The sequence below is a fragment of the Leptonychotes weddellii genome, chromosome 15 (assembly GCF_054177405.1).
Source record: "Leptonychotes weddellii isolate Sample4059 chromosome 15, ASM5417740v2, whole genome shotgun sequence".
NCBI classification, from domain to species: Eukaryota; Metazoa; Chordata; class Mammalia; order Carnivora; family Phocidae; genus Leptonychotes; species Leptonychotes weddellii.
In genome coordinates this window covers 35,325,087-35,336,550 of record NC_138383.1, presented here as the reverse complement: position 1 = coordinate 35,336,550, position 11,464 = coordinate 35,325,087, and the positions used below count along the sequence as shown (strand labels likewise).

At 36.9% G+C, this 11,464-nt stretch overlaps 2 protein-coding genes across 2 annotated transcripts in view; one reads left to right on the top strand and one right to left on the bottom strand.

The window, feature by feature from the left end:
- NF1 (neurofibromin 1) overlaps nucleotides 1-11,464 on the top strand; it is a 246,667-nt gene that overhangs the window by 182,865 nt on the left and 52,338 nt on the right. The gene's annotated exons all lie outside the window — the stretch shown is intronic.
- EVI2B (ecotropic viral integration site 2B) lies at nucleotides 789-10,283 on the bottom strand. Its single transcript, XM_006749773.3, has 2 exons — nucleotides 10,150-10,283; nucleotides 789-2,543 (listed from the first exon to the last, which is right to left on the bottom strand). Exon 2 carries the CDS (start codon nucleotides 2,524-2,526, stop codon nucleotides 1,156-1,158), a length of 1,371 nt encoding a protein of 456 aa, XP_006749836.1. The 5' UTR covers nucleotides 2,527-2,543; nucleotides 10,150-10,283; the 3' UTR covers nucleotides 789-1,155.

The following is an 11,464-nucleotide window of genomic DNA, read 5'->3' as shown; positions in this document are numbered from 1 at the left end:
AATTATCATATGGTTTCACTTATTTGTGGAACATAAGGAATAGCATGGAGCACATTAGGAGAAAGAAGGGAAAAATGGCGGGGGGGGAGTTGGAGGGAGAGATGAACCATGAGAGACTATGGACTCTGAGAAACAAACAGGGTTTTAGAGGGGAGGGAGGAGGGAGGGATTGGTTAGCCCGGTGTTGGGTATTAAGGAGGGCACGTAGTGCATGGAGCACTGGGTGTTAATACGAAAACAATGGATCGTGGATCACCACATCAAAAACCAGTGATGTATGGTGACTAACATAACATAATAAAATTAAAAAAAAAAAAGTTGAGAACCATCTGTATTTGATACAGTCTGTTTTTCTTGGAAAAATCATTCAAATTTGGAATGAAGCCATAGAGGTGTGGTTTAGTGTATGTGGTTTTGTTTTGTTTTCCTTTATAAGATTTCTTTTGTTTGGGTGCTTGAGCCATATAAAGAAGAAATTCTTTAAAGAGGCTAATTTTAAAAATTGTGCTCTCCCAACAAGATGGGAAAATGTCTACAGTTTATGGTGCATGCTTCTATTTTTTCAGAGTAGATATCCCCAATCCAACACTCCCCCCCAATTTGATGTTTTAACAGATTTGCTTTACTGTTTCCAATGAGAGCTAAAAGGAAATTTTTGTATTCTCAAATATGCATTTTAGTTTCTCATCTCTGCAAACTTGGAATATTTGAGGTATTAATTTAAAATTTGGAGTTTTGTTTAAAACTTGGAACATGTATTTCATTTCTCATTCCCCCCCACCTCAAACTTTGAAATGGAAAAACAAAATGTTATTTATTCAAGGTAACTTTATACATAGCTTTTCAGGGGGAAAAAATCTATTAGGTGATATTAAGTGTATGTAGATTGCCTGTTTCCAAAATGGTTAAGTTATTTACATACATATGTAAAATGTACCATACGTTAAAGTTAGGTACAACAGCCAGTGAATAGATCACTGTTACATCATTTTTTAAAAGTAAGTTCCACTTATGCACGTGGGCTTTGAGCAGATTTCAGGCAGTTCCTGAATAAAAATCAAAACTGGCTACCAGTTGCCATTATCAAGGAAGAAAAACAAAAGAAGGAGTTCCGTAAGAAAGATGGAAGATCAGCTAAAAAGCAAGTTATGATATTTATAACAGTTCTTCAGGTGGGGGCGGCAAGTATTCACTGTGATCTTGATCCGAATTAGAAGGAATAGAGAACTCCTGACACTGGATCTCACTGTTGGAATCTGCCTGGTTTTTCATGCAGTCTCCTGGTGCCAGGGGCAAGTTAAGTAAGTCAGGTGGAGGTGGAAATCTTTGTTCGAACTCAGAATTGTGATCTTCACAGACTTGACTGAGACAGTCCAGAGATGGCGGGAGATTGGTGGAATCATTTGGAAGAGGAGATAGAATTGTCACTGTGGGTTTGTCACATTGGTTACTCTCCTGTTCTTCCAAATCAAGAAGTGGGGGAGGTGGTGGAAGCAGATCGGCGTCATCTGAAGAAGAAACTGCAGTGCCAATCGTTGATCCACCAGGACTCTCTTCTGATGTACCATTTACTTGATCTTTTATTTTCTCTGTTTTGGGGTTGTTGGAATCTTCAGTGTGTTCATTTGATTCAAATAACTTAATTTCCAAATCATCTGCTAAGAGTGTGCTTTTGTTTGGTTTCCAGGGCATAAGTGAAATAATTGATGTCCGTTTTGTGGGTACTTCATTTTCTCTAATGTTATCCATATATATGTCGGGGGTTTCACCATCAGCAAATGGAGACCTGCCTGCCCAATTCTGATCATTTAAAACTGGTTTTCTCAAGCATTTCCATAGTACAATTATGATTATAGATATCAGCAGAGAAGTCAGAATTACGCCAATTAATATGGCAGCTACTGAATTAGAATTGGTTTCATGTGAGATATTTTTGCTACTGGTCGTTTCTAGGATGAATCCTGGAGTAATCCTAGGTGAGCTTCTGACACTTGGTGTTCGTCGTATAGATGGATTATGAACAGTTGGTGATATTGGTTTTCTAGAAGAGGTATGGACAAATGATGGTTGTTGAGTGGAAGTATAGACAAATGGTGGCAGTTGTTTGGTAGAAGTATGGGTAGATGGTGGTAGTTGTCCAGCAGAAGTAAACATGGGTACTGCTGTTTGTTGGGAGGAGGTGTTGGCCGTTGGTATTGGTTGTGTGGTGACGTTATAGGCAAGTGGTTGCCCAGCAGAAGTGTGTGCTGCTGGTTTTTCAGGAGAAGCATAGGCAGCTGGTGTTGTTTGTCCAGCAGCAACTTTGGCAGTTGGTATTGGTTGTACAGGAGAAACATGGTTGAATTGTGTTGGTTGACTCATAGGATTCTCTGTTGTGTTTTGAGAATTAGCTGAGTTATGTGGCCTTGATGATCTAAATAAAGTAGGCTGTGGTTGCTTCTCTGTTGTAATTGCTTCTGTCTCTGAGGAAAATGTATCACTGATGTGTCCACAAAACAAAATTAAGATGAAATATTTGGGATCCATTTCAGAATGTTTCCACTCTACCGGTGGTTTTGTAATGAAGGAAAAAAAGACAGGTATTATTTGGTGTCTGGCAAAGTAGGTAGGTACTTACTAAGTATTGTTTCTAATTTAGACTTGATACACTGTAGTGTAAATAACTCTTGAATATATTCTAACTTAACCATACAACATTTGGACCTCATAGGCAATAGTCTCTCTTAATTCTTTAATAAGATCTGTACTTGGCCCTGCTGCCCCCCTAGCTGCTGCTTCTTTTTTTTTTTTTTTTAAGATTTTATTTATTTGACAGAGAGAGACACAGCAAGAGAGAGAACACAAGCAGGGGGACTGGGAGAGGGAGAAGCAGGCTTCCCACGGAGCAGGGAGTCCGATGCGGGGCTTGATCCCAGGGTCCTGGGATCATGACCTGAGCCGAAGGCAGACTCTTAACGAATGAGCCACCCAGGCGCCCCCCCACCCCAGCTTCTTTACATTACAATCCATTTTACAGTCATACTTGTGAAATACATAGGCTCTTGATGCTGGTTCCATGTGCTCTCTATTCTTTTCTTCCTTACTATTAGAAATACACTGATCCTGTTGCTTTGAAGGACACCAGTAATCGTCTATTACCTAATCCAACAGTCTTGTCTTTATTCTCTCTTTTTTTTCTCCCTCTCTTGATCACATTCGATGCTATTGACTATGCCTTCACTACTGTTCAAGTAGCTCTTTGTTATAGTCTTCCTTTCATGTTAATCTCACTAGCTCCGGTTTTTCTCTTCTTAAATATGGGTACTTGATATTCAGTCCTCACTCTTAGCTACTTTTCTCTGATCCTAATTCTATAAAATTTCAGCTCTCACCTGTATGCCATAACTTCCAAACCTGCACATCCAGCCTAAATCTCCTTAATTCCATTCCATTTACATGACTTCTTGGTGGACATTTCCATGTTATATATCCTACTGTCAGCAAATTTAACATATTTAAAACAGAATTCATCTTCATGTCAAAACTGACTCCTCTCTTTATTTTCATATGGTGCTACCTTTGTTAAAGTTTTTTATGCAGAGAGTCTATTGTGTTAGTAATCTCTACAGCATCATCAGTCTAGCACTGTGTCTTTATGTTAGGATCTCTAATTCTTTTTTTTTTTTTTTTTAAAGATTTTATTTATTTTGAGCCATGAGTAGGGGGAGGGGCGAGGGGCAGAAGGAGAGAGAGAGAATCTCAAGCAGACTGTGTGCTGAGCGCAGAGCCAGATGTGGAGCTCAATGTGGGGCTTGATCTCCTGACCCTGAGATCACAACCTGAGGTGATATCAAGAGTCTGACGCTTAACCAGCTGAGCTACCCAGGAGCCCCTAGGATCTCATAGTCTTAAAGGAGTCAGTTCAACTCAGAATCCTAAGTGATCTTTGAATCTGGTTGAGTCAGTTCTGTCCAGTTGGTAAAGTTGTCCCACTGCTGCTTTCATTCATTTATTGATTAACACTATCTTTGTGTCAGGCCTGTTCTAGGTTTAAGAGATACATCCCCCAAAAAAGTTTCTAGTGGTGGAAACAAGCAATAAATATAATAATTTAATAAGTTTTCTCCTAAAGGTATGCAAGAGATGCACATAGGAACCATTGCAGCGTGGGAAGCTTTCAGGGAGGGTTTCTCAGAGAAGTAAAACTTGAACTGAGTCTTGAAAGGTCTGTAAGAAGGAATTGAGCAACTAAAGTATTGCAGTCAGGGGAACAACATATGGACATGGGAAGAGAAGGCACATGTGTAAGTTTGGCAGGCAGGGCTTTTTGTGGGATGTGGTAGATGCTAAAACGTGAGGAGTAAGTTCCAGTTCTACTTCCAACGTGTAACGATGCACATGAGTGCGAGAATTAGTCATTTCATCTCTCCTGTTCTCAACTGCCTTCTCTCTAAAGTGAGGAGTAACACTAAGACAGTTTTCAGCTCTAAGTGTAATATACCGTTAAACACAATGATAACTATTTGGTTATTAACATTAGGTTGGTTATTTCTTAGGGAAAGGAACATCTCAGGGTGTTAGATCCTGGTAAATATGATTAGAAACTATAGTTTTTCTAGGATTCCTAGTCCAATGTGAGAGAGATTTGATGTTCTGTGCAAAGTACAATAACAGAAGAGGAACACCCTCAAGTTTTGCAGATAAATAGACTTCAGCATATTTGAGTAGTTTTCATTGCTTACTCCTCTACCACTTGGTACACAGTGATGGTAAATTACCCTGTTTCAGGAGAGGGCATGTGATTTATTCCCCTTGTATGGTCTCTTCCTTTTTCTTTTCTTTTTTCTTTCTAATACTTCAGGCCTAAATTTAAAATTTTTCTCCTTTAAACTTTCCTGCACACTGCTGATGAATTAATCTTCTGAAAGCATTTATAGTCAAGTTACTGCTCCCTTATTTATGGATTCCCTGTTGCTGTCAAGATAAAAATTCTAAACTGAGTTTTCTTCCTTCTGGCTTGCGTTTACCAATCCTGACTCATGTCTCAAGACTGAAACTTCTCATTCAGCCAAATGCACCTCTTCCCATCTTAAGTACTTTCTAGACGCAGGCTTTTTCCCCCTAAATAGACACTTTTAATTACACTGTTTCTCACCCTCTTAGAGTGTGTTCTCCACCCCAAACTCATCCTCTTTTCTTGTCTGAACCCGTCCTCATTGGTCAGACCTCAGCTTAAATTCCCCTTCTTAAATCAAGTTCTCTGTGACTGACCATAGCCCAGAGAGTTCAGCCATTCCCTGAACCCTCCTAGTTCTTGTTGTCTTTATGGTTCCTTAGATAATTATTCATGGCCCTACCGTACTCACACCTTTATTCTCTTAAATAATTATGTCATTTTTTAATTACTTTTAACTTTGCACATTTTCTTCTTATTATCCCCACCCATTCAAAGAACCTTGAAGAAAGCAGAAAAGAAAAAGCTTATCTAGAACACATTCTGTACTGTACTATCCCCAGTGTTTTACATAATTTTACTTAATTTAACCTTTAAACGACTATGAGGAAGTTGGAGGAATCCTTGACTTACAGATAAAGAGACAAGTTCACTTGCATTAAGAGTTTGCCTAGGGCGCCTGAGTGGTGCTGTCAGTTTAGGGTCTGCCTTCGATTCAGGTCATGATCCCAGGGTTCGGGGATCGAGCCCCGCATCAGGCTCCCTGCTCAGCTGGGAACCTGCTTCACCCTCTGCCTGCCGCTCTCCCTGCTTGTGCTCTCTTTCTCTATCAAATAAAATTAAAAAAAAAAAAAAAAAAAAAAGAGTTTGCCTAATGTTCTGTCACCTTTATATATATTATATCACAGATTAGGAATTTGTACCCAGGATCATCTGATTGACAAGCATGTGCTCTTTCTACTCCCTAAACTGCCTCAGGGGTTTTGATTCCTTTACAGCTAAGTGCCATATATGTTAGGAGCTCAGGAAACCATGAAGCCAAATGTATTGGCTTCATGGTTCCTTTCCATTTCACTTTTTCACTGTTTTTCACTATTCACTTACTCACTTTTGCCAGAATGTAAGCAGAGAAGATGAAATCTGTTATTAAATTATGCTTGCTATCCATTTTGTAAAAGGTTTCATAGGGGAAAAAATTGAAACTTTTGGCATAAATGTGGGGATTTGAATCATCTCTAGATGGTTATCCATGTGCAGTTCCCACTTGCTATTCTTATGGATTTCCACCACCCCCAAAAGTTATTCTTCAGAGTTTCACTTTAGTTTTTTAAAAATGCCATCCAAAGCAACAGAAAATATAGGCCATGAATTGTCTTCAGCCAGAAATGTTTCCTCTTATGTGACTTCGCTTAAAATTAAAAAAACAAAAAACAAAAAAAACCCCCACACAGTTCCTCTTTTCAATTCGCTAAAAAAGGCACTAGAGAAGGAAAGACCCTGAACAGGAACATAATTATAAACCATTTTAGTTTGTAAGATCAGTTTTGGTAGGTTCATAGCCTCTTTTGTCAATAGGAAGATCATAAAACCTTCAGTATATGAGATTTTTCTACTTGTCATTTAAGGGTTACAATAATATCAAAACCAAATTCCATGTTTTACCTATCCTATCTCTTTTTCCCACTCTTCAGTTAGCTGTCTACCCTCCTAGGGTCTGCTACATCAGAATGCTAGAATCTTTGTTAGCTTTCTACTACAGCAAATCAGAACAGTCCAGAAAAGAAAGAGCAGGATTTAACATAGGAATAAATAGGGGGCATAATAGTGAAGAAACTGACTTTTTCTAACTCAGAGAAGTGAGGCCAGTGTTACTGGCAGTGCAGAAAGTTATATAATGTACGTATTCTTTTAAATATATAAACCTTGTGTACCTGAAGTACCAACATTGCTTCTTCAGGGGGAGAAGGTAAAAACAAAGAACCATATGGGGGGAATGTAAAAAGGAGAAAATGTCAGATAAGATAAAATGAAAAGGGAGTGCAAAGAAATAAAAAATAACACCAAAGAGAAAAATAAAGCAGAAATTATGGGAGGCAGCAAATATATGGAAAAGGGAAGGGGAAGGTCAGTGGGTTAGAGAAGGTATTGAAAAATTAGTAAAAAGCTGAAGAAGTGGTAGTTATGTAATTAGCAAGAAATTAGGGTAGATGAGCAAAATTAGAAGTTGGAGGAGAAGATTGAAGTAGATGGAAGAAAGTGCGAAGTGCTGCTCTCTGTCACTGGTTTGGACTTGTGGACACCGGGAAGCAGCAAGGAGGAACCGTCTTCCCACGATGGAGGACTTGACTCACCCGTCTTCTCAAACTCACTAGGCTTTCGTTTCAAGTTCTCCTATCTGTTCTAAGTATTCTTAAGATTCTCTTTTTTTAACTTTTTCCTGGCACTATTCAGAACATAACTGCTAATTATTCTAAAGAACCCATGCATTCTATATGGCATTATTCTAGAAATCCCTTAGTCTGCTGCTAAGGCAAATCCCATATTTGTCTACCTTCATATGGCAGTATCTTGCTCATTATTATAGGTTGTCACTTTGAGGTCTAAATCTGTGATTTTGGTCCTTTGGCTTTTCCTGAATATTTAAAAAGGTGTGGTTTTTTTTGTTTTTGTTTTTAAGATTTTATTTATTTATTTGACAGAGAGAGACAGGGAGAGTGGGAACACAAGCAGGGGGAGTGGGAGAGGGAGAGGGAGAAGCAGGCTTCCCGCTGAGCAGGGAGCCCGATGCGGGGCTCCATCCCAGGACCCTGGGATCATGACCTGAGTCAAAGGCAGACACTTAATGACTGAGCCACACAGGCGCCCCTAAAAAGGTTTTAAAAGAGGAAGGAAAACATCAGCTGTGTTTTTTTTTTTTTTAAAGATTTTTTATTTATTTATTTGACAGAGAGAGACACAGCGAGAGAGGGAACACAGGCAGGGGGAGTGGGAGAGGGAGAAGCAGGCTTCCCACAGAGCAGGGAGCCCGATGTGGGGCTCGATCCCAGGACCCTGAGATCATGACCCGAGCCGAAGGCAGACACTTAACGACTGAGCCACCCAGGTGCCCCTCAGCTGTGTTTTTTTTTTTTTTTTTTCCTCAGCTGTGTTTTAACTAAGCATCTTACAGTCAGTTACAGTGAAGGTAGGAGTCCTCATGTATTAGACATGTTCTCATAAATATGATGCATAAGTACATAAAGAGTACAGTTAAAATTGATTCTGTTAAGTTGGATATGATAAGAAATGTCATTTAAAGAGAATCAAGGAGATTTGGAGAGCATATCCCAAATAAAAAGGCAAGTACATGTAACAGTATAAAAAATAATACATGAGTGATTAGGACTTTGATATTATTACTACTTTCATTTAATAAGTTACAGTATAGATAGAATAGATTAAAATTTAGTCATATTGTATCTCCAGCTGGTTAAATTATTAAATCATAAAAAGAGGAAAACAGCAATTCTGTATCTTGAGTAGGAGTAGAAAGGGAGATTAACCTTGAACTCTAATAGGAAGTATTTGGAGACTTAATAATAATAGCTACCATTTACTGAGTACCCACTTAATGTTAGGTACTATCCTATTTTAACAAGCAGGGTAGTGTTACCTTCGTCTTACAGATAAAGAGACTGAGACACAGAGATGTGGGGTAACTTGGCAGTGTCAGAGTTGTAAGTAGAGGCAGTGATAAAAAAATCATGTCAATCATATCCCAGAGTCCTTTCCTTCTGTTATATGTCACTGACTTTCATAGTAAAAGTATGAAGCAAGAATGCTTAAGGAAGGAGATGTGAGCTCTCTGGAAACAGGTACGTAAATAACTTTTGGAGGCAGTCTTGAGTAAGGAGTAGGAAAAAAAACTACCAGAAAACCAGGTTATGCCTCTGATTCTATGAAAATATTTATGAGAGTTTTAAATGGTTAACCTATAAGCTATATTTGAGCTAATATATATATATATATATATATATGTATATTTGAGATGACTTTTAAAGATCGGACATTGAAAGGCATCAGATTTATATTTAACAAATTTGAACTTACTCAGAATTCATAATTTCCTTCTAAGTAGAGTTATATAGGAATTAATTGAAAAACAAAGATACTATTACACTCTAAATTTTGAACTGACCCTTTAAAAATATATAGAGACAAGTCTTATCTAAAAAAGAGATAAAAATCTTTATATTCTAACTTATGTAATAGTTACTTAGAAAAAATCCAAAGTGGACTTCTATAAGGGAAAGTCATAAATATTTATGAAATGTTGAAATAGAATATCACCCACTATGAGTTTATATTCTGTGATATTACAAGTCTAAGTAAACTAAACCCTTTGCAGTTTTTATTTGGAGGATATTTACTTTGTAGCTGCCCAGTTTACTCACAGAGTAGGCATGTTGCATGCATATTAGCAATTTTCTATTATTTATCCTGTGAGTGTTTTTTTCCCATATCTATTTTATACTGTTTACCAACAGCTCAGATAGTAATGTATTGCATAAATACGTAGATGATATGAATATATGTACACACATTTTATCATAACAGTTTTGTCTTAGTAAACTTTAAAAATGAGCTATAATATTTTCCTATTATTACTTAAATATAAAATTCTATTTGTGTAAAAAACAAAGCGTATGTAATAATGATAATTGAGTACCTCATCTAATCTCCTTTGGTTTCTTTTTTAAATTAAGTGAAGGTGACCATTTTTACCATAGAAACTAAAGGGGATTAAAAATAATTTAAATCTATGGATTATGTATAGGAAAATTTTATAGAAAGCAAGTTAGAATTTTTAACAGCTGGTATTTGGGGATTGTAAATTCAGTCATATCCCATGGATTCTAGTTTTACTTGTATCCTTTAGCTTTATCCACCAGGGTTATAGTTTATTTCCTTTAATTACAGAACTAAGGCTAACTAACCATTGTGATTGAATAAACTTAAACGGGCTATATTATACAAACCTAGCTGAAAATTTTTCTTCAAGGCACGCTCAACATTGAATATTTTTTAATTCCATGCAACCAAATTACAAAACCTGTTATAGACATCTTTAGACTAGCAGAGTTTAAATTTAAAACACTAACAACATTTTAGTTTTAAAAATAAATTTTATATAAAATTAAGATCAAACCAGATTGCCTGTGTGAAAATTTTCTTACCTCAGCTGTTAACTTCTTTTTGCAGAATGCTGAGTTCTTGTTCTATCTGGACATTTTGGTGATTTGGCTAAGAAAGCAAAAGGGGTGGTTCAGTTCAGATTAAAAATGGTCCTGTAGCAAACTGAAATGCTTTCTGTAGAAAAAAAGGAAGTTTATCGATAGTTGGTTCCGGAAGTGCAATAAGCCACAAAATGACTAAGAAATGCACTACTTTAACAGAACTTATTTTGAAACACAGTTTGCAGCTTTGTGATTTGAATGCTTTTAATTAATGTTGGTAAGTGAATATTTGAGACTCTCTAGTAATGTGATTATATAATTTAAATACTTAGAACTTTAGAGGGGAACTTACATATTCTAAGGAAAAACTGCCGGTTGGGTTATTACCCAAAGTGAGATTTCTTTTCGTAAGAAGCAAATGATATGTTCTGTTTACTCGATCACCTTAGGCAAGTTGCTGTACTTCTGAGTCATCATTTCCTCCTCTGGAGGAATATTTCTCTTAGTGAGTTATTTTGAAGATTAAATAAGATAACATGTATAAATGCCTCACACACAGTAGGAAGCCAGTAAATGTTAACATTATTTCCTTGTACATAATTTAGACAAAACCCAGGTAAAAGTATAATTCAATTTTTTGGACCGAGTACTTTACTAAATTATTTTGGAGTTTCAGTGCACAACTCTTTGATTACCCACAAAGTAGGTACTTCTCAGTGGAAGGTAAAATAAATTGGGAATCATGATTTAAATAAGTTAAGCCAAGTATATTGAAAAGAGAATGAGTCAGTCTGAATAAAAATTTCTTTGGGCAAGTCACCTTCTAGCCTCTTTCCTCATCTGAGAAATGGAGGTCATAATTCCTAATTTATAAATTTGTTATGGGATTGAATAAATGTTAAGTGCCTAGCAAGCATAGAACCTGTTAGAGTAGATAACGGTAAGTATTAAGCCATGCCCTGCTTTTCCCTGATCACTACAGAGGATCATGGACTGTTGAGACCTAGTTCTTAACATCCAGGTACTTATAACTTGGCACAAAAGGAATAGTTTTTGTTTTTAAGGGGTCCTACTATAAAGCAGAATATAATCAAAACACTGTGAACTTTTGATTCACTGTTTTAAAATCCCTGAATTGAGTATGTGGACCATAACACCTGGGGTAGAAAACAAAAGTGTTCTTTTTTCAAAAATAACTTTTAAATTTTGAACTCAAAATGTACCTTAATCTATCGTGTTTAAACACTGTCAAGTCTGAAAAGGAGCCACTTCTGTTTGTTCATGAACTGTCATTGGATAGCATCATTCTGAGGGT

Coding starts and splice junctions, on each gene's coding strand:
- EVI2B (XM_006749773.3), bottom strand. CDS start 2,526: ATGGATCCCAAATATTTCATCTTAATTTTGTTTTGTGGACACATCAGT.